The sequence below is a fragment of the Procambarus clarkii genome, chromosome 4, assembly GCF_040958095.1.
Source record: "Procambarus clarkii isolate CNS0578487 chromosome 4, FALCON_Pclarkii_2.0, whole genome shotgun sequence".
Taxonomy (NCBI): Eukaryota; Metazoa; Arthropoda; class Malacostraca; order Decapoda; family Cambaridae; genus Procambarus; species Procambarus clarkii.
The window spans coordinates 42,328,702-42,355,821 of NC_091153.1; the positions used below are offsets into that span (position 1 = coordinate 42,328,702).

General features: G+C 40.1%; 1 protein-coding gene across 1 annotated transcript in view; it reads right to left on the bottom strand.

Moving 5' to 3' along the window:
• The window catches only part of step (cytohesin steppke), a 455,937-nt gene extending 429,106 nt beyond the window's left edge, over nt 1-26,831 (bottom strand). Inside the window, exon 1 of the mRNA XM_069333884.1 lies at nt 26,704-26,831. Coding sequence (XP_069189985.1) covers nt 26,704-26,752 — 49 coding nt within the window. The 5' untranslated portion in view covers nt 26,753-26,831. The remainder of the gene's footprint in view (nt 1-26,703) is intronic.
• Between the last annotated feature and the right edge of the window lie 289 nt (nt 26,832-27,120).

Below are 27,120 nucleotides of genomic sequence, written 5' to 3' on the forward strand. Positions count from 1 at the left end.
GGACTTCAGGTTGGTATAAAGCTAAATGAGATCCATGCAGCCGGCTTAGTACACAATGATATAAAGTGTGATAACATCATGATCCAAGGTCCGCCTCACAAACCAAACATTAGCATAATAGATTATGGCTTGGCCTCCAGAAACAGAGTCAAAATTTTCCTTGAAGAGGACTCGAGTATTGATACAACATATGCCCCCGAGGTACTTCAGAAGAAGGCAAGCACTTTTGCCTCAGACGTATACTCTTATGGAAAATTAATGTTAGAGATACAGAAGCAGTTGCCGGAACAACACCCGTCCCTCGATAAGTTGCTTCAGAAGGCAACAAACAAGACCCCAAGGAGGCGCCCAACCCTTCCTATTTTTCTACGACGCTTACGGGAAGTTATCAGCGAAATTTCCACGAGTGTGAAAAATTCGTGTAAAAAGCAGGACACCAGAGCAGCCTCGGAGAGTATAGAGGAGCAGCACCGCATGGAACTGCGACATCGCCAGACAAAAAGGGATCGGAGTCCAACTCCCAACATTTCTACAGAGTACAGAAGAAAACTTCGCCAACGCCCTAAAAAGCGTCAACAAATCCCCGAACCTTTAGAAGCTAATAACCGCCATCTTGGCAGAAACAAAAGACGAAAAATTGCCTTGTGACTCAAAACCTGAACCAGCATTGTCAGTCACGAGATAAGAGGAAGCGGCGCACTTTTTAAATAATATATTCTTGGAATTTATTGCATTTTTTAATAAAGTATATAATTTTTTATTTTTTTATTATAGCACAACCTTTAATAATGTGTGTGTGTGTGTGTTAGGGATGTGAGGGGGGTGTAATATATGTGTAATAGGTAATACATATTAAGAACATAAGAATAAAGGTAACTGCAGACGGCCTATTGGGCCATACGAGGCAGTTCTTATTTATAACCACCCAATCCCACTCATATACATGTCCAACCTACGTTAGAAACAATCAAGGGACCCCACCACCACGTTAAGCGGTAATTGATTCCACAAATCAACAACAGTTACCGAACCAGCATTTACCCAGATCTTTCTTAAATCTAAACTTATTAAATTTATACAGTATAAGTTGGTATAATCCAACTTATAACAAGTTGGTATAATCCAACTTATACCCATTATTTCGGGTACATTATTTCTTCTGTCTTGTAATGATACTTTTAATACCCTATTAATATCCCCCATTGTTATACCCATTCATCCACTTGTACACCTTTATCATGTCCCCCCTAATTCTTCGCCTTTATATAGCACCCCCCCCCAATATTTAATATAGCCACTCCAATACCACGAGCCTCTATCTTTTTAATCAGTCTTTCATGTGTTCTGTGGCACTGTATCAAAAGCTTTGCTAACGTCAAGGTACACAACATCACAAACCTTACCACTATCAACTGCCTCAACAATATAAAAGCTTCATCTTAACTACTTACTATCTTCATGCACACTACTATCTACTATTATCTTAATCTTCACTACTCACTATCTACTATTACCTTAATCTTCACTACTCACTATCTACTATTACCTTAATCTTCACTACTCACTATCTACTATTATCTTAATCTTCACTACTCATTATCTACTATTATCTTAATCTTCACTACTCACTATCTATTATCTTAATCTTCACTACTCACTATCTATTATCTTAATCTTCACTACTCACTATCTATTATCTTAATCTTCACTACTCACTATCTATTATCTTAATCTTCACTACTCACTATCTACTATTACATAAGAACAAAGGCAACTGCAGAAGGCCTATTGGCCCATACGAGGCAGCTCCTATCTATAACCACCCAATCCCACTCATATACTTGTCCAACCCACGCTTGAAACAATCGAGGGACCCCACCTCCACCACGTTACGCGGCAATTGGTTCCACAAATCAACAACCCTGTTACTGAACCAGTATTTACCCAAGTCTTTCCTAAATCTAAACTTATCCAATTTATACCCATTGTTTCGTGTTCTGTCTTGTGTTGATATTTTTAATACCCTATTAATATCCCCCCTGTTATGTCCATTCATCCACTTGTAAACCTCTATCATGTCACCCCTAACTCTTCGCCTTTCCAGTGAATGCAACTTAAGCTTTGTTAATCTTTCTTCATTTGAAAGATTTCTAATTTGGGGAATTAACTTAGTCATCCTACATTGGACACGTTCAAGTAAATTTATATCCATTCTATAATACGGCGACCAAAACTGAACTGCATAATCTAAATGGGGCCTAACCAGAGCAAGATATAGCTTAAGAACCACACCAGGAGTCTTGTTACTAACACTTCGATTAATAAATCCCAGTGTCCTATTCGCCTTATTACGAACATTCATGCATTGATCCTTTTGTTTTAAATTCTTACTAATCATAACTCCCAGATCCCTTTCGCAATCCGACTTCGCAATCTCAATACCATCTAGCTCGTATCTTGTAACTCTATCATCATTACCTAGCCTCAGAACTTTACATTTATCAGCATTAAACTGCATTTGCCAATCCTTTGACCATTTCAAAACCCTATCTAGATCAACTTGAAGTGATAGTGAGTCCTCCTCCGAATTAATTTCCCTACCGATTTTCGTATCATCGGCAAATTTGAAAAGTGCAAACTATCTTCATGCACACTACTCACTATCTACTATTATCTTAATCTTCACTACTCACTATCTACTATTATCTTAATCTTCACTACTCACTATCTACTATCTTAATCCTCACTACTCACTTTCCCAGCAGGGACAAGAAACCATAGCTGCAGTTAAAGCAGGAAACTCTGCCTCGTATGGGCCAATAGGCCTTCTGCAGTTACCTTGATCTTATGTTCTTATGTTTAACTCTGTAAATAGTTGGAGACTCTCAAATGAACATAAGAACAAAGGTAACTGCAGAAGGCCTATTGGCCCATACGAGGCAGCCCCTATTCTATAACCACCCAATCCCACTCATATACTTGTCCAACCCGTGCTTGAAACAATCGAGGGACCCCACCTCCACAATGTTACGCGGCAATTGGTTCCACAAATCAACAACCCTGTTACTGAACCAGTATTTACCCAAGTCTTTCCTAAATCTAAACTTATCCAATTTATACCCATTGTTTCGTGTTCTGTCCTGTGTTGATACTTTTAATACCCTATTAATATCCCCCCGGTTATGTCCATTCATCCACTTGTAAACCTCTATCATGTCACCCCTAACTCTTCGCCTTTCCAGTGAATGCAACTTAAGCTTTGTTAATCTTTCTTCATATGAAAGATTTCTAATTTGGGGAATTAACTTAGTCATCCTACGCTGGATACGTTCAAGTGAATTTATATCCATTCTATAATATGGCGACCAAAACTGAACTGCATAATCTAAATGGGGCCTAACTAGAGCAAGATATAGCTTGAGAACCACACCAGGTGTCTTGTTACTAACGCTGCGATTAATAAATCCAAGTGTCCGATTTGCCTTATTACAAACATTTATGCATTGATCCTTTTGTTTTAAATTCTTACTAATCATAACTCCCAGATCCCTTTCGCAATCCGACTTCGCAATCACAACACCATCTAGCTCGTATCTTGTAACTCTATCATCATTACCTAACCTCCGAACTTTACATTTATCAGCATTAAACTGCATCTGCCAATCCTTTGACCATTTCAAAACCCTATCTAGATCAACTTGAAGTGATAGTGAGTCCTCCTCCGAATTAATTTCCCTACCGATTTTCGTATCATCGGCAAATTTGCAAATGTTGCTACTCAAACCTGAATCTAAATCATTTATATATATTATAAACAACAGAGGTCCCAGGACAGAGCCTTGAGGCACTCCACTTACAACATTTTCCCACTCTGACTTGATTCCATTTATACTAACTCTCTGTTTCCTTTGGTATAGCCATGCCCTAATCCAGCTTAATATAGCACCCCCAATACCATGAGACTCTATCTTTTTAATCAGTCTTTCATGTGGCACTGTATCAAAAGCTTTGCTAAAGTCAAGGTATACAACATCGCAATCCTTACCACTATCAACTGCCTCAACAATGCTAGCATAAAAAGATAACAAATTTGTTAAACATGAACGGCCATTTATAAAACCATGTTGCGACTCAATTATTAATTTATGTTTTTCAAGATGAAGACGAATTTTATTTGCTATTATAGATTCGAGTAACTTTCCCACAATAGACGTTAGGCTAATTGGTCGATAGTTAGACGCAAGTGATCTATCTCCTTTCTTAAAAACTGGTATCACATTAGCAACTTTCCAAAACTCTGGCACTCTGCCTGACTCTATTGATTTATTAAATATGGTTGACAGTGGGTCACAAAGCTCCTCTTTGCATTCTTTAAGCACCCTGGCAAACACTTCATCCGGCCCTGGGGATTTGTTTGGTTTGAGTTTTACTATTTGTTTAAGAACATCCTCCCTGGTAACTGCTAAACTCGTCAACCTGTCCTCGTCCCCACCCACATAGACTTGTTCGGCTGAAGGCATAAGGTGTTCAACTTTACAGAGATGCTAGCCTTTTGAATGGCTAGCATACTGAATACCCTATTAATATCCCCTTTGTTATGCCCAATATTTATTAATTATAAATAAATAATTATTAATTAATAATAATAAATAATTATTAAATATTGGTCCAATAAAACCAATATTTATTGGTTATAGATAGGAGCTGCCTCGTATGGGCCAATATGCCTTCTGCAGTTGCCTTTGTTCTTATGTTCTTATGTCCATTCATCCACTTGTACACCTACCTGTATCCTGTCTGAAGAACAACACCAGGTGTCTTGTTACTAACACTTCGATTAATAAATCCAAGTGTCCTATTTGCCTTATTACGAACATTTATGCATAGCTTTTTGTTTTCAATTAAGAACATAACAAAGGTAACTGCAGAAGGCCTATTGGCCCATACGAGGCAGTTCCTATTTATAACCTTCCAAGCTTATTCATAACAACATAAGAACAAAGGCAATTGCAGAAGGCCTATTGGCCCATGCGAGGCAGCTCCCATCTATAACCACCCAATCCCACACATATACATGTCCAACCCGCGCTTGAAACAATCGAGGGACCCCACCTCCACCACGTTACGCGGTAATTGGTTCCACAAATCAACAACCCTGTTACCGAACCAGTATTTACCCAAGTCTTTCCTAAATCTAAATTTATCCAAATTATACCCATTTATATTTATATATCTATATTTATATTTAGTATAGCATGTGTGCCGCTCCCACATGCAACAGATGACGCAGCCTTCCAAGACAAGGACAGCTCCACCTGTCCCAGGCGCGGCATCCATACCCACACTTACGAAATGAACGATATGGCAAACAACCCAGCTCAACTCCAACACAATGTCACACAAAACAATTCAACAAAAAATAAAATAAATAAAAATCTATGAAAACAAAATTCATCAATGCAATCGGAAACACTGAAATGGAACTCGTGACATACCTAGCACAGCGTGAACGCCGCCACCATGTGCAACAGATGGCGCTGCTCCTCAAAAACACATGCCCCCACCTGTCACAGGGGTGGCATCTATATAGTAGGTATACAAAAAAACGCACCCACTTGAATGTCAATATACATGTCCAACCCACGCTTGAAACAATAGAGGGACCCCACCTCCAATACGTTTTGCGGTAATTGGTTCCACAAATCAACAACCTTGTTACCGAACCAGTATTTACCCAAGTCTTTCCTAACTCTAAACTTATCCTATTTATACCCATTGTTTCGTGTTCTGTCTTGTGTTGATAATTTTAATACCCTATTAATATCCCATTTATGTCCAGTCATCCACTTGTAAACCTCTATCATGTCACCCTAACTCGTTGCCTTTCCAGTGAATGCAATTTAAGCTTTGTTGATCTTTCTTCATATGAAAGATTTCCAATTTGGGGAATCAACTTTGTCATCGTACGCTGGACACGTTCAAGTGAATTTATATCCATTCTATAGTACGGCGACCAAAACTGAACTGCATAATCTAAATGGGTCCTAACCAGAGCAAGATATAGCTGAACAACACCACCAGGTGTCTTGTTACAGTACTAACGCTTCGATTATTAAATCCCAGTGTCCTATTTGCCTTATTACGAACATTCATGCATTGATCCTTTGGTTTAAATTCTTACTAATCATAACTCCCAGATCCCTTTCGCAATCCGACTTCGCAATCTCAACACTATCCAGCTCATATCTTGTTACTATCATCATTACCTAGCCTCAAAACTTTACATTTATCAGCATTAAACTGCATCTGCCAATCTTTTGACCATTTTAAAACCCTATTTAAATAAACTTTTAGTGATAGTGAGTCTTCTTCCATGTTAGTTTCCCTACTAAATTTTTGTATCGTCGGCAAATTTGCAAATGTTGCTACACAAACCTGAATCTAAATCATTTATATATATTATAAACAACAGAGGTCCCAGGACAGAGCCGTGAGGCACTCACTAACATTATTCCACTCTGCCTTAAACCCATTTATACTAACTCTCTGTTTCCTTTGGAATAGCCATGCCCTAATCCAACCCATACAGCACCCCCAACACCATGAGCCTCCATCTTTTTAATCAGTCTTTCATGTGGCACTGTATCAAAAGCTTTGCTAAAGTCAAGGTACACAACATCACAATCCTTACTACTATCAACTGCCTCTTAAATTAGTAAATTCTTACTAATCATAACACTCGGATCACTTTCGCAATCCGACTTTGCAATCTTAACACCATTTACCTTGTATCTTGAAACTATCATCATTACCTAGCCTCAAAACTTTACATTTATCAGCATTAAACTGCATCTGCCAATCTTTTGACCATTTCAAAAGCCTGTTTAGATCGTCTTGTTCAGTGTTTATTTCCCTCCCGATTTTTGTATCATCGGCAAATTTGCAAATATTGTTACTCAAACCTGAATCTAAAACATATATATATATAATGAATAACAGAGGTCCCAGGACAGAGTTTTGAGGAACTCCACTTGCAACATTTTCCCACTAACCAACAATACCATGAGCTATCTTCTATCCTTTATCTATAAAGACCTCTATCTTTTTAGTAAGTCTTTCATGTGGCACTAGCAATAGCTTTGCTAAAGTCATGATATACGACATCACAAACCTTACCACTATCAACTGCCTCAACTATGCTGGAATAAAATGATAGCAAATTTGTTGAACAGGAACGGCCATTTGTAAAACCATGCTGTGAATCGTGTATTAATTTATGTTTTCAAGATGAAGATGGATGGTATTTGCAATTATCGATTTAAGTCAGGTACAGGGAATCACAGAGAGAGGGTGTGTTACCTGGAGCTCCGATTGTGCTATCATAGTAATAATGGATGGTGTAGTGAAGGAACTAATGAATCTACGTGGAGCTCGGAGGACAGAGTTGGATTTCCTATGGGAGGAGCTACGACAGCTGAAACAACGTCAAGAGGAAACAGAGGAGGAGACCAGTATTAGAGTGTCTTCACCTTGGAGTGTCACAAAGGACAGGGGTCTTAAGAAGATTCTGGCAAGGCCGCCTTCCAATGTCCTAAAAATTTCCAACTCATGCACCGTGCTGGAAGACGAGTGCAGAAGGGAGCCGGCAGTTTGCTCTAAAGGCAAGGCAACGCAGGGAACGCAGGTCACTCAAGGTGCTCACAAAGTAAAGGAAGTCAAATCCTGGAACCTCATGAGCACTGGAACTGGAACTTCAAGAACAAGGTGAAGAAACGTAAGAAAATTCACTTTCGCAAATAGAGTGGTAGACGGTTGGAACAAGTGAGAAGGTGGTGGAGGCCAAAATCGTCAGTAGTTTCAAAATGTTATATGACAAAGAGTGCTGGGTAGACGGGACACCACTAATCCTGTAACTACACTTAGGTAATTACACCTACACACAGCTCCCTGTCTACCTACATGCATGTTTGCATGCCTGTCTAACTACATAGGTACTTGCATAACTGTCAGGCAGGTGTGGTCCGTAACTATTTGGACAATGGCACAATGTTGCTTTGTGTTTTAACTCCAACCTATTGAAATTCAAATGAAACAATACGTTGAAACAATTGGCCTACGAGATTAAAGTGCACACCTTTATCTTTAATTTTAGAGTATTTACATCCATATTAGGATAAGCAGGGCAAAATGTTGAAAAAAAGGGGTGTGGAAAAAATCAGACTTCAATCATTTTTTAAAGTTTAAGAAAACATCCCGTGGCTGGAAGATGGATTTGGAGCCGGAAGAACACATTTGGAGACAGAAGACGACAGGGGTGAATGAAGGTCAGCCCACGAGCAAAAAGTTCAATCCTACAGCTACAGACAGGTGGACACACACATACACACAGTGGTTGAATTTGAAGAAATTAACAGGAAAATATATTCATATGATGAGGAACTCTGAGAATACCTACAAGCAAGAAACAATATAGTTAGGCAAGGACAGATCTAGGCAAGGACAGATCAAGGCAAGGACAGATCTAGGCAAGGACAGATCAAGGCAAGGACAGATCTAGGCAAGGACAGATCAAGGCAAGGACAGATCAAGGCAAGGACAGAGGAAGTTACTCAGGGATTCTTGAAGTATAAAGAGGAAATAAAAGCAACCCGTCCTCCAAAAATGGGGAGGTAAATGTAAGAAGACAAATAAGTGCAATTATGTACTATTCATAACAGTTAGGAATTGTACTTATTTTCACTTAGTATTAAATCGTACTGTCAAATATATTGTGAATATTTGAGTTTACCTGAAAAACTGAATAGAAAACCACAACCTCACCTAACCGTCTTAGTTTTTGAAGATAATAATATTATTGCTTCTTAATTACAATTAGTACTTAACTTATAGCTATACTGATATTACAGTTTTATAAAACCAATAAAACAAAACTAAAATATATCAATAAATTGTAAAGTAACTCAGGATAATTTAAAATTTTGTATAAAATCTATATTGTTTAATAAACCTAAAAAAGAAATTCCTGATTTCTTACTTGTGTATTACAAATTGAAATTGAAAACTTCATCCTAAAATTCTGAGTGTCTTAACAGAAAACGAGGAGAATTAAATCGGGGGAGGGGGTTGGGTAAATGTAACAGCCCCATAAGTGCAATTATGCACTGTTTATGACAGTAAGAAAGTGTACTTATTACACTTAGTATTAAATCGTACTGTCAATTCGGAGGATGGGTTGAATAAAAGAAACATGCACACGCTGTAAAAGAAAAAACACAAACGTATGTTTAGAAGTCAAGAATAGGTATGAGCAGCAATAATCAAATATTAGGCAAGCAATTAGGAAGGAGCTTGTCACAAGCAGTAAATTAGTTCAAAATGCTGAAGATAGAAGACCATAATTTTTGGGTGCTTGGAAAAGAAGATAACATCTAGCGTGGACAGCAGAGATAAAAAAAATCATTGAGAAAATATCAGGTTTAGGAGAAAGCTTCACATTAAAGGAAAATTTAAATGATTTTAGGAGAATATGAGAAAGACAAAAATCACTCCTTAAGGGTGACATTTAATGGAGTGAAACAAATGACGGAAGTGCATAGGAATGCCAGTAAATTGTAATGATAAAATTGAAGTTGATGATGAAGTGATGAGTGATGATGAAACTGGTCATTAAGACAAGATCTCTCAATGGAAGATAGAGAAAAGCTAAAATTAAACCTCAATGAAGCAAAATTTCTAAATGGGAACAGAAAAGAAGATTTTTTCTACAAGGTGATAGGGATGGGAAAGCCAGTGAATATCTACAGTACACAAAAACCAACCAACAAAATCATTAAGGGAAAGGGGGGGGGGGGATTAAAAGACAAAGTGAGAGGGAACATGTTCCTAAAAATTGTTTATATGAACATAGATGGTGAGAGATACTGGAGCTAAATGATCTCATTCAGCTAAAGGTCCCAGATATTGTCGCACTAACAAACAAAACTCGAGGAAAATATTTTAAATGAGGTCATATTCTCAAGGAGTCACTCAATTTGGAGACAACAAGAATTAATAATTGACATTCCATGAGAAGTTGACATAATGGCACCACAGGTTTGGAATCTGAATAAACCAATAATCGTAAATGCCTACAGCCCACCACCAAGGACAAAGGAGGAACTAGATGACAAATGAGATGGCCCTCATAATGATCATAAAAGAGATCATGATTGTTAGTACTGAGGGACTTCAACTTGAAAGCAATAGACTGGAAGGCCTACGAAGAAAGAACTGAGGACATTTGGACAAGCCGATTTGTAAACCTCATCCTGGAGACATTCATATATCAACACGTCAAGCAGGCCACGAGAATTAGGGAAGGGGAATATTCCATCAATACTGGATTTAATATTCACCAAGAAAGGAGATATTTAACATTCAGTACCTTCCTGCCCTGGGATAGAGTGACCATGTCCTGCTGGAAATTAAATATGGTCTGAGATATAATCTAGGAGAGAATAATGAAATTGAAATAGATGATAAACTTGATTTCAAGAGAAGACACTATAGGGAACTTAGGATTTTTTTAATGAATTTAATTCGAAAGACTTGTTGCTAGGCAAGGAATTAAATGAGATGTATGCTAAATGCTATGAAATACACGATGAAGGCACAAAAAATATATATACCAAACCAGAGATGCCAAAGCAGAAAACAGGATTGGTTCAACAGAAATTGTGAGGGGGGTCAGAGAGGAAAAGATGAGAAAATGGGTACAATATAGGAAGAGGCCTAACTTTCAAACATACCAGCACTGCAATCAAGCAAGAAACAAATACACAGCAGTGAGAAGGGCAGAAAGGAACATTGATATAGGGGTAGCGGATAAATGTAAAAACAGATCCAGGTATTTTCAATAAATTCATTAAAAGCAAGCTGCATGTAAAGGATAAAATCCAGAGATTGAGACTGGGGAACAGATACACAGTGAATAAAAAATGTTTAGAGGAGTGTTACTAGACGAGAACCACAGGTTCTTGCACCTTTAATGTCCATCGTCTACATAAATGACCTACCAGAAGGCATACAAAATTATATGATCATGTTTACTGATAATGTTAAGCTACTAGGGAAGGTAGGAGATGTAGATGATTGTCATACCCTTCAAATTGACCTAGATGAAGTAAGGGCTGGGAGGACCATGTGACAAATGGAATTCAATGTGAATAAATGCTCTTACTGAATGTGGAATAGGAGAAAATACATACACACACTCAACCTACAAATTTTATGTGGAAAGGACTTAAAGAACTCTAACAAAGAAAAATATCTAAGGGTGGTTCTGGATAGTAGACTGTTACCAGAGGAACATTATTTATATACTGTACAAGAAGGTACATTGGGTTGAGTTCATAATACTGGTGTTCTTACAAAGCCACTAATATGCATAGCGTTTATTGCAGGTCCTTAATCTAACTGATAAAGTAAGAGAATTTAAAGGTTCATTGTAATAAAATTTGAGTTCAGCATAATAACTATAATATAAATTGATGGTATTGATTATACTGGTGAAGTTGCATGTCTTAAATACTGTACTAAAATTTGGTGAGAGGGCAACAAGATACAGTGTGACTTTGAAGCTCATGGTAGGAAACTATAAGGATGAAATTAGGTACTTTATGGATTTACTTTTGAATAAAGCATAGGTTTATTTTTTTTAATTCATTAGGGAGTGCATTTAATAAACTGGGTCATTTAAATTTGCATCGAGTGTTTGTACAGATTTAGTTTGACTCTAGGGATATCAATGAGATATATATTCCTGGTGTGATGCTCATGGGTTCTATTACATCTATCAAGGAAGAGTTTCAGCTTGGGATTAGCATTTAGGAACAAGGTTTTGTACATGTAAATAACACAAGAGAAAGTGAGGAATGAGGTTATGTTTAGGGATGCTGAACTGTACTACCAGGACCCTCAAATATATGCCTAGTATATGCCTAGCTGCAGCTAGGCCAACCAGTCACAATTATTACTGCTTCCTTTTTTGTACATAAAACAATAAATGATACACAGTATACAGTATGTCATAACACTAATAACACACTAACACTTTTTTTTTCATTATGATGAATGATGAATGCACTGATAGTTTATCTCCAATGAGTGGTAGGTTGAGAGGAAGACCAGCTAACACACGATCACCACCACCAATCCTTCCCCATCTCCTACACACACGGCAGATTTTAAAACGCTGTTGTTTTTCTCATTAATAAATTCAGTATTTTTTTTTTTGGGGGGGGGGAGGCCTGGTGGCTCCCAGAAGCTATTGTGCTGAGAGTGCTCCATCATAATGGGTCATAACAGTCACAGTTCTGTTTGGCTTACTGGAAATCAATGCCAGAACCTGGCACCCCTCACAAAGAAGCAGGGAGCATGCGACAGTCTACTACCCCACCAGGAAAAGCATTCAGTAAGTCAGCGAAACTTTACAGTGAAACCTCGAAACTGCTGAACAATTTAAAATGAATAATAAATTCACTCAAAATTTAGCTTGAGCCTGCTGTTACTAATTGCCATCATAAGACAGCCCATCCCCAGCCCACACCTGGCTTCCCTGATCAGTTCTGTCACCGATGTAGTAGTGGTTACTACTATCTATAGTGTTCTGGGTCCATCAGCTTGTGGCGAGCCCCTCTGCTTTATACCAAGTGCTGACCATCCTTGTACTTTATCTTGTGGGGGTCATGTGCTTGTGTTTTGGTCTTTGCTTTTGGTATTACTTCATGTGCGTATTTCTATCTGGCTTTGTTGTGCATGCTTGGCCTCCGATATGCTTCATGCTGCATGTGCCCAGAGTTTCCTTCCTTCCTCATTAGTGCTGCCCTTGCACCAAGTTGCTTCTTTGGTGTGTTTGGAAGTTCTTCCCCAGGGAGTCTGGCCACTGAGGTGAACAGCCTTGCTTTGGGATGTCTGAGTCCTCTCTTTGGGCCCTTGGTTAGGGGAAGTCCTAATTGGTTGTGCCTGGGGGGTGCACTGGGGTCCATGTCTAATTCACAGGGTGTGCAGCAGTTGCCTTTCGTAGCCTAGGATTTTCTAGTACATTTAGCATCTGTTCTTTCAGCCAGCAGCCCCAGTGCCTGGGGTTCTTCTTGCTGCCTTCAGGACCTGCCAATTGCCTCATGGGTCACCGACACAGTTTAGTAAGAATTGGCCTGTCAAATCTGCATTCACTTTGTGCTAGCTCTAAAAGTGCTCACCATCCTTACTATCAGACAATCAATTCTTAATTCTGCCTCCTCCATGTTTCTTGCTGGATCGGTGACAACTACGACCCTAAGTCCTGTGAGGTTGGTTTTATTTGATCACTGCTTTGACTAATTCTGCTTCAAGTTTAGAACCTTATCAGGTAGCTGCTGCTGCTGCTTTAAGAGTGAGGTTTGCTCATGTTAACACTTTCGCCTGGGCATGACGCAGCATTGCGTCATCCGTTTACTGTTGGTAATCTCGGGGATGACGCAGCATTGCGTCATCCACTAAAATAATTGCCAAAAATCAGGTTTTTATCTGATTTTTTTGGAACTGTTTGGTAACTGTCAACATGCCGAATGCAATCTGTGACTACAATACAAACATGAAAGGTGTTGATCACTTTGACCAAATGATCAAATATTATCCCTTCATAAGGAAAACTCACAAATGGATGAAGAAAATGACCATCTATTTCGTGCAAATGGCTATCTACAATGCTTATGTGATGCACAACAACTACACAAAAAATACTAAACTATAATACTACATATACTAAAATACTAAATACTAAACATTTGTGGGCAGGAATTGGGAGTGTAGCTGGAAGGCGTCTGGGCGCTCACTCGCGGTTAACGCGTGGCCCGTCTTCAACTCGTCAGCGGGTGGAGCGTGACCAGGTCTTTTGTTTTATATGCTAATGTTCCTCTAGAGAATTCTATTGCAAACCCATTGATACCAAAATGAAAGACCTAGGACGAAAATTGAGGTGACCAGAGTGAAAAGAGTGAACACATTTTATCGCTTTTGCGCGATCCTGGGTAACTCGTTCGCACTTTCTCTGTTTGCTGCAGGTAATTAGCCGGGCTTTTGGAGTTTATATGCATTTAGTGCTGTAGAGAATTCTATTGTGAACACAATGATACCAAATTTAATCTCGTAGGACGAGAATTAAGGTGACAAAGTTGAAGAGAGTATACACTTTTCAGAATTAACGTGCGCTCCCGTGAAACGCTGGGACCCAAATCGCACAGTTGAGGGGTGGCGTGCGGGGTACGCCAAAGTGTTAAGTATTCTTCTCATTGTAATTGTTGGATGCCATGATATATGTTGACCCATCTGACGTTTAGGGACCTAGAATTGGAGGTATTGGTGACCGCTTGGACAAAGTTTACACCACCTCTTCCTTTCCCTGTAAAGGTGGTTTGCCCTGCTTCTAGTGTCCCCTCCCCCCTCTTCCCTGGTTCCGGTTTCGAAGCATCTGAGAGTTTTGGAGTTTAGGGCAGGGATTAGCTTGGGGTGTAGCTCGTCCTTCTCTGGAGGGTGGTCCCATCCACTTTGGTGTCTGGGGGGACGGGGCAGTTGAGTCCTTGGGGTTTTCACCTTCATAACCACCTTCCTATTCCAAACCTTCTCTTTGGGATGACACCTTTCTATCACATGCATTGTGTTACGATTATGGATCTGACCTAGAGCATTTCATGGAAGGCTTTGAGGGCTATAATGGGGGGGGGGGGAAGAGAGACTGCGGAAGGTCCTTGGGAGCCTTTTAACCCTTCTTGGACCTTGGTTCCCCTCTGCAGGGATCTTTTGCTTCAGAGGGAGAATTTCTTTTATCCCTCTTTTATGAATATGATCACTCAGCTACTTCCCCTCAGGTTTGGTTCTGGGTCCCAATCAGTGCCTCAGAGCCAACATATTTCTGAACGTTTCTGTTTTCCCATGTTTCACCCCTAGGTGGCTTGTAATTACCTAAGTGTAGTTACAGGATGAGAGCTGCACTCGTGGTGTCCCATCTTCCCAGTACTCTTTGTCATATAATATTTTGAAACTACAGTACCAGTACCGCGGTTTCAGCCTCCACCACCTTCTCACTTAACTTGTTCCAATTATCTTCCACTCTGTTTGCAAAAGAAAACTAATATTTTTTTGGCATCCCCTAAGTGCCTAGGGACCTCAAGGAAGATGGTCCCCCATGTTCTTAGAGTTGCTGGTTTCACGAATTCCTCTTTGTCAATTTGGTCAATTCTTGTTATTTTTTTAAGTGGTGATCATATCACCTCTTTTTCTTCTATCTTCTAGCTTTGGCATACTTAATGCTTCTAACCTCTCCCTGTAACTCTTGTTTTTCAGTTCTGGAAGCCATTTTGTAGCATGCCTTTGCACCTTTTTCAGTTTACTGATATGCTTCTTGAGATATGGGCACCATACAACTGCTGCCTATTCCCATTTTGGTCTCACAAAAGTCATGAACAGTTTTTTTAGTATTTCACCATCCATATAATTAAAAGCGAGTCTGAAGTTGGAAAGCGACACATACACTTCTCGCACAATGTTCTTTATGTGTTCCTCTAGTGACAATTTTACCAGTGAAATGGTGTGGGTTTTCACCAGTGACAGTGTGTGATCCTGTCTCGGTACCTCTGCGGAATTTGGACCGCTTCATTAATGGACCCAGCCTTTTTTGAGTATGGGTTTGTCTCTACTTATTGACTGTGGTGTGAAGTTCTGGGTTTATCCTGGCTGGCTGACAACCCTCTTTTTCCTGGGGGCTTGGGTGGGGTTCTGTTAAACCCACACACTTGATTGGCAGAAAGTGAGTTCTGTTTTTCAGCTTTTCTTGGGCGGACCGGACCCCCTTTTTCTTTGCTTGGAGACTGCCGGTTTGCTCTGGTGTTCCCCAAGAACATGGGCATTGGGCAAGTGACAACTCCGTGAGCAGCTGTCTGTGCAGTTTAGAGCTCTTATTGCAGAGGATCCCAAGGCACATACACACTTAACAGCAGTCTTGTGTTTGGAATCTTGGGGAGGGGCTCTCTGTATTAGTATGTATTTGTTTCGTTCTGTCTTGGGTGTGGAGGCCTTGAGGCCTGCAGTTCGGCATTGGCAGCCTTCCCCAAGATACATGACCCTACCCTTCAGGAGGTGGTGGCAGTAGCTTACCTCATGTGTAATGTGGCACTATTGGCCCAGTCTTTAGCTTTCATTTGGCCCTTAACCCCTTTTTGTCTGTTTCCCCTTTTACACCTCTTCTTTCCTGATGGAGTCATCTCCCAAGTTTTGTCTACTGATCTTTTTTCCTGTCACCTGACTTGCTAGATGAAGTTTCGTTTGGGTTCTGCTCCTAGGACGACTCCTAGGAGGCAGTCAAGTATGGTTGAAGCCCTCGCCTGCTGTTGGTCGAGATAGGTCCTCAGAGAATCGGATTCCCAGGCCACTGTGCTTCCTTCTGCAAGTTCCTATTCTGTTCATCAGTGCCATTTTGTTTGGTGAAAAGATGACATTGCTCGTGAGTCACACAAACTCTTTTTGCTCGTTCACCCCCCTTTCACAGCCCTGGGGAAAAGGGAGGGGGAGGTGTCTGGCCTGTTTTGTCACCTGGTCCCACGATTTGTGGGCTTTTCAGGTTGTCTCCCTCAGCCTGTCGTGGAGTTGGTCCCTTCCTTTCTTAGAGTTGGAGCTGATGATTCAGGATTACTCTCCGCTTCTGCGTTTGGGGATCGGGGGTTGACTGGACTCGGGCGTGGTTGAGATGACCTCTTTGGTGGCGTCTTGGTTGTACATGGTCCCTAAATGGGACTTAGTGTACCTATGGTACATCCTCAGTCAAATTTTACGAGGAAATTGACTTTGTATACCGTAAATATGAGGTATAAATATATAACACATGCATTTCTTCCTTTACACTTGCAGTTTGTTACCAGACGTACACACAAATACTTTTATTAATGTGCAAGGCGACGCTTTACTTTTGCACACAATAACGTTGGAAGTTTGGTGCCATCAGGATCGTTGTCCTTTGAGGAATTCCATTTGTCCATCTGGGAAATTGTAGTGAAATTCCGGGTCGTGGTACTCTTTCTTCAGTATGGCGAGATCAGTATAGGAGTTCATGGAGGAGGCGTGAACATCAATGGGATGGGGGTATTTATTGACGTTCTTCGTGCTGATTATCCTGTTACATTTGTGGGCCCGTTGTCGTCTGGTGTTTGTGTTGCTGTTGAACTCGCTAGGCGCAATGTTGAGAACATAGGCAGTCCTTTTGTTGTTGGTCACAAAGCCATTCTCATCAATGTTGGTGTCGGCTCTAGAGTGCCCTCGGGTGTCGGAGTTACAGGTAGTCTGTCATCATCTTCGCATGTTATGTCGTCGATGTTGGCAATGACAGCCAGGTTGGGTGGGGCCCCCCTGTTCCTGGATTGGTTGTGGGGCCCCCTGTTCCTGGATTGGTTGTGGGGCCCCCTGTTCCTGGATTGGTTGTGGGGCCCCCTGTTCCTGGATTGGTTGTGGGGCCCCCTGTTCCTGGATTGGTTGTGGGGCCCCCTGTTCCTGGATTGGTTGTGGGGCCCCCTGTTCCTGGATTGGTTGTGGGGCCCCCTGTTCCTGGATTGGTTGTGGGGCCCCCTGTTCCTGGATTGGTTGTGGGGCCCCCTGTTCCAGGATTGGTTGTGGGGCCCCCTGTTCCTGGATTGGTTATGGGGGCCCCCTTTTCAATGACACTGTGATGCATCACTACAGACAAATGTTAAAACGAAGGGGAAAACAAATCTCTGTGGACAAATTTAGTGAGACAAACAAGCAGTGAGCCACAACCAGGTCCTAGTGGTATGCAGGCAAAACGTAGGAGAGAGTGTACCCCAAAGAAGTCATCACTGCCTGATGTTATAATGGAAGGGGACTTCCCTTCCAAACAATAACACCTCTCCAACTCCTCCTTCCCCCTCCTCACCATCTTCCATTCGTCAACTAGAGTCCTCGATAAAGGTAAGATAAACATATGTACTGTAATATAGTTAGAGAAAAAAAATGTATTCAGTATAAAATGTATTTTTAAGTTAATATTTTTGGGGGTGTGAACGAATTAATTCAATTCCCATTATTTCTTATGGGAAAATTTGTTACGACTTACGATATTTCGACTTACGATCCGTCTCCGGGAATGGATTGAAATCGTAAGTCAAGGCCCCACTGTATTCAAAAGAGATCTCCATATAAATGAAAATGCATATCCCAAGGTTTCTGGAACTTGACCCTATTTCCATATTGTATTGTACTGTACCTCCAAGTTAAACTTGTACATGGGAATTGAATTGCGCAGCATTTACAGGAACATAACCCATTCACAAATTAAGGGCTGCCAGTAGCACTAACCTAATAAAATACTGTACTGTGCTTTCGTTTTGAAAAAATCTGTTTTGAATTTAATGAAATGCTTCTTTCTGGAGGTCCTTGAGAGCTCCCTTGTTACTAGCTATCCGAATAGCTCCACCCAATTCAATCCACACCAGGCTTTTGCGTGTCACTGTAAGCCTATCGGGGACCTGAGGCCAAACCTTGGCTCCCTGTAAAGTGGCGCAAGGTGGTGTCTTTTTTGTTTTCCAACCACCAGGTTTACACCAGGTGGGTGAAACAAAACAGAAAATCAACAACGTAAACAGAACAGAAAATGAGAAAGCACCAAGCCAAACAAACCAGCTGGTCAAGAAGCATTTCACTTGTTATCTTTCCTGTGCACCCCCAGGAGACTGTACACCCAGCTCCTCGATCCCCTAACCTTGACTATCGGTCTGTTAGCCAGAAAGATGGAAGCGAAGCCCACACCCCTTCCTGAATGTGAAAAGGAGGATCCAAGGAGCTATCAAGGACACACCAGAAAGAGGCATTTCATTATACAGCCTGACAGTTTGTCAAGTCTGCAATATGTCTAGCCTGACTGTCTAAACCTAGTTCGTAAGCCTGACAGCCTTATTTTGCCTATGCTCTGTGAGCCGATTTCAGAAACTGATTAATTTTAACCTATGATATGACGGGACAACTTTTCCACCAGTCTGTGAATTCTGTCCCTTTATCCAAAGCAAATCCGCATGTGCCCCGCTTCAGCGAACCAACATTCGTCAAATCAGGTGAGTAAATCCGGCCTGAAAAGTATGCATCCTAAATGGAGATTTGCCGCATCTGGGGTTCACTGTACTGTATTTAATGTTGCTTTTCTAGGAGGACTCTTAAGGAGACATTTTCTTTATACACCACCATGAAGGCAACCAGGAAGAGGATGAGAGGAAGGGGAGGACGGCACCACGGGCAGAACCCTGAAAAGCCAAAAAGGAAAATGGCAAAATAGAAAAAGCTGAGGTGTTCATGGCATCTGTATCTGATGTGTCTGGTGGTGGCAAAGGGACTGACCCAAAGTGAACTAAACAGAGCTGGGAACCAAACCGTGCCAGAGGAAACACCATGCAGGCAAAGTACACACATCCAACTGCGCTAATCCCAAATTTGGAAATATGTACCAATAATTGAGGCAAAAGAAGGCGCTGATCATAAGAGGGGATAATGAACACAGATAGCAAGCAAAACGTTATTCTTATTTGGTAAAAACAGCAAGCTGAGGCCTTTCAGCCAGTAAAGTCTCACAAAGAAGCCAAGGACCTTCGACCAGTGAAGCCTCACTAGAAAGCCAAAAGCCTTCAACCAGTGATGCTTCAGCAGCTGGCAGTCAAAAATGACCTTGCCAATCTCATGTACAGTAATTTCAGTGTTGTGTTAGGTTAGGTAAATGAACATTCTGAAGCCTTCATCAATCAAGCAGACAATTACCAACAAAGTACTTTAAGCTGAAATTTCTGTCGCCGCTAAATTTTTTCAATGTTGTAAATACTGCACTGGTATGTGAAAATCCTTCCCTAACCATGTATAGTGTATGGAAATACAAATTATGTTGGTTGAGGTACAAAAATTTGCTCATTTTTGAACTTCCAGTAAGAATTCCTGCTTATCCGGTTGTCTGGCTTAATCAGTGAGGGATGGGCCCTATATAATCCAGATTTATGAGAGTAGACATATATAGTTTAGGCTTATATCAAGATATCCCAGGGTCAAACTAACAATATTCCCCAGGATGCAAACCTACAATTGACTTAACTGTTGGGGATCCATTTACTGGTAGGTGAACAGAGGCATTAGATGAAGGGAAATGTGCCCAACCCTTTCTGTTCCGCCTGGGATTCGAATGCGGGATTAACGATTGAGCCGAGATTGAACCCAACTGTACTACAGACCCTTTTTGTACAGAGTACAATAATATTTCAGAATAATACCCAATAATTTTCAGAATAACATCCAATAATACCAGTCAATATATGGCACTTCAGAAAAATGTATGTAATTTTGTAATATAATAACTTTATCAATTCTCATTAAAATGATCTCAAATTTTAGCAGTGTGTGTAGAAACGACTCTTTTTATGCTTAATGTTTTATCTTTTCAGGTATAGAAATGCCATTCACTGGAAAAGAAAAGTAAAGGCATTTTGTGTACTCGCCTAGTTGTGCTTGCGGGAGTTGAGCTTTAGCTCTTTGGTCCCGCCTCTCGACTGTCCCTTAGGGAATGCTTGAACACAGTTGAATGAGACTGTGCAGCATGCATTTGTGAGAGAATTTGCTAAAACTGCACCAACTGCAATGCAGATTTGGACATGGCACAAAAAAATTCAAAGAGGAAGGAAGGCTGTGCAGGGCAAAACGATCTGGACGACCAACAGTATCAGAAAGAAGATGGTCGAGCGAGTTCAGGAAATATTTTTGCGAAGCCCCCAAGAAGTGCATAAAAACAGCAAGTCTGGAAACTCAGATTCCTCCAATGACAGTTTGGCGTGTTGCAAGGAAGCGCTTGCTAATGACACCCTACAAGCTCCAGCTCATTCAGGCCTTAAAGATAGATAACAAGCAAAAGCACAAGCAGCGCTTGGCAATATGCATGAGAAACGTGAAGATGACGAGTTTGAACAATTAATGTGGCCTAATCACAATTTTTAGTGATTAGGCCACATTTCACACGAATGGCAAAGTCAACAAGCATAATGTTTGCATTTGGGGCAAAGAAAATCCCAGTGCCACAGTCAAGTACTTGAGGGACTCCCCAAAAGTGAATGTATTCTGCACCATCTTCAAATACCATCTCATTCCCCCCCCCCCCCCCTGTTTTTTTTTTTTTTAAGGAAATGTAACTGGCAATGCTTATCTGCACATGCTTCAGAACTGGCTCCTTTCAACTGACATGAACACTTCATTTTTCAACAGGATGGATCTCCACCTCACTGGAGGCTCACTGTGCGGGCTTATCTCAATAAGAATCTGCCAGGACGATGGATCGGGCATGCTGGTGATGAAGACAATGTGATGTTGAAATGGCCACCATGTTCAACCTGTCCTGACAATTGCATTTTTTTTTTATCTGGGGCTATATGAAGGGACTGGTCTATGTCCCCCCCCCCCCTCTTCCTACAAGCCTAGAGGAACTCTAGCAGAGAATCACTGCCGCACTGGAGACTGTTACCCAAGACATGCCGCAGGGTGTTTGGCAGGAGCTGGACTACCGACTTGAAATAGCCTAAGCTACTCTATCCCTTTGAGATGTATTTTTTTCTTGACTCAATAAACATACATGAACTTGAACTTGTACCGACTTGATGTGGGCTATCTCACTAGCAGTTTGCACATTGAAAGCCTGTGAAATTGTTCATAAAATCCACATACCTTTGAATTTCTCATTCAAATTTTGACGAATAAATCTTACTTTACAAAACATTAAGCCTGTTAAGTTTCATCTGCCTAGACTATGTATATTTTAGCGTTGCTATACCTGGTTGATACCTGGTTGATGGGGTTCTGGGAGTTCTACTCCCCAAGCCCGGCCCGAGGCCAGGCTCGACTCGTGAGAGTCTGGTCCACCAGGCTGTTGCTTGGAGCGGCCCGCAGGGCCACATACCCACCACAGCCCGGCTGATCCAGAATTTCTCTTAGAAAACTGTCCAGTTTTCTCTTGAAGATGTCCACGGTTGTTCCGGCAATATTTCTTATAGTCGCTGGGAGGACGTTGAACAACCGCGGACCTCTGATGTATATAGCGGACCGCTATGATACAGTAGGAAAAACAACAGGCTCAAAGGCCTTTTTATCCAAATATTTTCAAATCTTCAAAATATGCATGCACTATGGACATTCTAAAAATCTTATTTGCTAAAACTTTAACCAAAAAATTACAATACAGTATGTATTATATTTTAAATCCAAGTTCTGTAACAAACAATTTGAAGCCTTTAGAGCAAATAATATTCCTCTCATAGTTAGTTATTTTTATTATTTAATGATGACCAAACCACATGTCAGAAAATGGTGAAACGACGATATTTTGGTCTGTCTTGAACCATTGCCAAGTTGTTTGTGACGAAGAGAGGATGTTGTTGTTTCAGATTCAGTTACTCGGATCAAAAAGTACCAAGTAGTACGGGTTATGGTGAGCCCGTAGTGGACTTACCTGGGACAGGAGCGGAGTTGTAACTTTGAAGAGAGGAAGGAATGAGCCAGTAAGTATGGAAAGAGTGAGGAGGAGCAGGTAAGAGAAGAAGGTAAGAGTAAGGTAAAAGGTAAGAATACAATGAAAGGTACGAATGGGATGAGTGTAATAATAAGAGGACGGCAAGAATTAGAATAGGGCGTAAGCTTAAGTCAGGTCATTTTGTTAAGAAGGTTACAGTATTTAAGTACTGTATATACTGTGAAAGGGCGGAGTCAAACAGCAACAAAGCCAGGACTAAGGTTCATGTTGGGTATGTTGTGTATCAGAGCTGATTCGACAAGACGACATCTAAGGAGTAGTCAAGAAAGATCATTTTAGAAGACCATAGGATAAGACTATAGGATAATTAGAATCCTTAACAAGACAAGAGAGAGCATTGTTTGTGTCTGCAGATTTAACACTTCTTTTGTGTTCATTAAGTCTGTCCTTTAGTGTATGGCCAGTTTCACCAAAATACTGGAGAGGAAAAGACAAACAGGAAATAAAGTAGACATCAGCAGCATTAAAAGCAGGAGGAACATTGTGAACCAGATTACTACAAAGAGTGTTAGTTTGTCGAGAGGTGAGATTTACATCAAGGAGATGAAGGGTATTAGCGAGATTTTTTAGTTCAGATATAAATGTTGTGAAGGACAACAACTGTTGTGGGATTGCATTCTGGGAAGGGTCAGTAGTTTGGCCTTTGGTGAAGGGGAAAAGGGGGGGTAGAGGACAATAAAATAAGCTTAACATATACATATACACTGGCCGATTGTCCGGACAAAAAAAATTATGTGCAAGGCTTATACCAAACTATTTTATGCCCTAGGTAAGGAACTAACTACTGTACATGCAAAAAATTACAAACTTCAATCTCCAAAAATAGACATTTTGTACAAATAATTAAAAGCACAAAACTTGAAATTAATCAATTTAGTTTAAAATGCAAGAATAAGTAATACGTGTACATCAATCTTTAATTATCATTCTTAAACACAAAGGATAATATTTTGCCACGTATATAATTTTAGACTATCCCCCATGGGCTTGTAGCTTTTGCAAGGACACTAATAAGAGGCCAATATCAGTTTACAATTATTTTGATGCTCTTGATGTGCTAAATCTGGCTATGACTTGTTCATTCATTCCTCACCACGTTCCCTACTCTATGCTGTCTTCCTGTCTGTTTAAACTTGTTATTTTTGTATTTCTATTCATTATTCAGCTTTCATATTCATGCCAACTCATTCTCACACTCTTATTCCCCTCTACACTCACACTACTCATATTTACATTTGGATTTACAAGAACAATGGAGAACAGTCACTAATGGAAGAAAACATTGCTCCAAGTCAGTGTGTGTCCATCAGCTGTGTCAAATTTCTTGTAATGGAGTTTATTTTTATTTTATATATATTAATTCTTATTTTAACCCTTATATTTTTATATATGTTGTACTCTAACTTTTAGAGTTTTATATATAACTCCTATATTTTTAAAATATATTTTATTTAAAAAATGTATTACTTTGTAACAAACAAGTGTTATTTAATTAATGTGATATATTTTAATTATTTTGTCTATATCGGATTTGTCTTGAAGTGTATCCATTTACAGGTTTTCCATTATTACATAATGCATTTATTGAAAGTTCAAAGTCAAATTTGAGTTATTTAATTATACTTTTCCATTTACTATATTTTTTCTTTTATTAAGATTTTTCTTAAAACAACAAATTTGTATAAAACTGTGACCCTCAAAGGCCAGTAGGTAGGCTAGTTGGTCCTACCTAGTTGGTCTAATGATAACTCTGGCCCCGAATACACACAATGATTTTCTAACACACATTCTCGTCTTTCCCCTATCTGGTCTAAATTGAAGGCAAAAGCTCTTGAAGGCAGACATGTTTTCAGGTCATAAATAACCTAATCTGAAACTAAAGATGCATAAAAACTCCTTAAATAACAGAGTTAACACCACACTAGAACAAAGTTTTTATTGATTTTTTATTTATATATTCAAGAGTTCTTAAACTTTCGTACAGCCACTAGCACGCATATCGTTTCAGGCAGGAAGGAAGAGGAACATTGAGGAAGAGGAAATAGGAAGAGATAACACTGTCAAAAAGTCCCCAGTGCAGGCAGCAGTGTGCTACCACAAAGAAAAAGGAACATGCTGTACTGCATGCTAACTGTACAATTCATACAACAGTACAAGCTCAATTCATGAACTGCAAAATCATTAAATAATAATGTATTTCCTACTTAAAGCCACAGTACTGCAGTAAAAATATAGTCAAAGTATATGATCAGTTGGAATTTAATCAGTCCAATGTCAGTAACGATGATTTAACATCAGAATGACGTCAATAACATGGTTCAAATGTGATTCAATGTGGTGTGCTTATAGTGAATTTGCTTGTCTTCTTTTCATTAAACTTGTAATTTTGTTCTTCAATTAAGACATTTTATAATTCATCTTAGCCTAACTGTTGCCATGTTCCAAAATTATTTAATCTTCATTGACATTTATTAAACATTGGAATTACAGTATTGTACTGTATTAATATACAAACCACATGTATGTGCATTTTTTTTATTTTTAATTAAGCCTTACTAAGTTTACACGATGTTGCGCAATCTAAATGGATACTTCTCCGTGCTGCTGGATGAATTATCTTCTACAAATTCCCATAAGCCATTCCATCAGACCATTTAACAAAAATAGGGCAATTACAATCTGTACTGCATGTTAATGACTAACTTTAATTATCTTGAAAACTGGAAAAAACGGCACAAAATGTAACTACCACACCTCCAGTATTCACCTAGTTGTGTTTGCGGGGGTTGAGCTCTGCTCTTTCGGCCCGCCTCTCAACTTTCAATCAATCAACTGTTACTAACTACTAATTCCCCCCCCCCCCCCCCCAGGAAGCACCCCATAACAGCTGTCTAACTCCCAGGTACCTATTTACTGCTAGGTAACAGGGGCATCAGGGTGAAAGAAACTCTGCCCATTTGTTTCTGCCATCAGCCGGGATTAAACCCAGACCCTAGGATTACGGGTCCAGAGTGCTGTCCACTCGGCTATCAGGCCCCTAATATGCTATGCTATGAGGGGTGGTCAACAATAAACATATGGCATACCAATCAGGAACAAGAAGCCTGATAAGCTCATTGAGGTCTACGTGGCCGAGGGCAATGCTGTTCATGCAGTTTTTCAACCGAGTGGTGAACATATCATTCATTGTGTCATGTAATTGGCATACACTGAGAAGTGAAATGAAATAAAAGAAGTTTTGCAAGGCACCTCCAATAAAACATTCATGAGCAAATACAACAAAAACTCGAGCATCAAGCGATTTAAAAAAATATATATAAAAACCCACTCTCTTTGCGTTAGCAAGTAAACTTTTTTCATATTAAAGAAAAAATATATAAAGCTATAATGAAAAAAAGTCCCGGCTTTTTATTTATTTTTGCGGCTTATCACCTCATGGCCAAACGAGGTAGTATTAGGCTTGTCAGTGACCAAATGGTTGGCTTGCCAATCCATCTTTCTCTTAACAGAAAATAAGATTTTATGTTTCTAAACAAGGCCTTTCTTTGTAGGTAAACAAGGTACTGAATGAAGAATTTAGCCCAAGGAATACCACTGTGGCACCAATATAATCAACCAAACAATAAATAAATATGCTTTAACAGCTTGAATTTGGATGAAACAAAAAAATGAACCAATTCAACACCAAATAATTGAACTTTGCAACATAATTCACGACACTTTACAAGAGCAACAACCAGTGGCAAAAACCCATCTAATTTACCACTTAATCCCAACCACTGAAGTGACAGTTCATAACCTAAACAGCCTCACTTTCCAAATAACAGGTTCAAGACAGGTGCCGCTGCCTAAATTAAATTAGAAGACCTAGTAGGCTGTACAAGGAGAGTGAGCAGATGTGCGGGGTGAACGAGGGCAGGAGGAGGAGGAGAAGAGTGCCACGCCAGGTCAATGCCACTGCCCCGGGGGCCACCACCAGTACCATCCCTCGCCTCTTCCCCCCACTACACGGCTCTAATAACCATCTTCCCGGCCTCCAGCCGCGGCGTGCACCCAGTCAATCGTTCAGACAGACTCACCTGCTACGGGGAACGCCTCGGTGTGGACGCCCGAGGAGGTCATGTTCATGTTATAGCAGCCGCCTCACACACCACAGGCCTCTGGTGACCTTTGTGCACAATTTGTAAACAATGAACAAGTGTAGGTCGCTTTGCGCCGGGTGAGCTCAGCTGACCCCCTTGTGCTCTACTGGGGTCACAACAGTTTACTCCACCCACATGGCATCATTACCAGTGATCGAATTTATGTATACTTGATGCTAATAATGCAAAGCGATGGAAATATTTATAATATTTGATACAAATGATATCAGCAACAATGACGCCCATTTTGTAATATATAACACTTATTTTGACTCGTCATGAGTTCAGCATTGTTGTCTTAAGCCATTATTACATTAAAAAGCCTTAATAGCTTATTCTCTTCTTAAATAAACA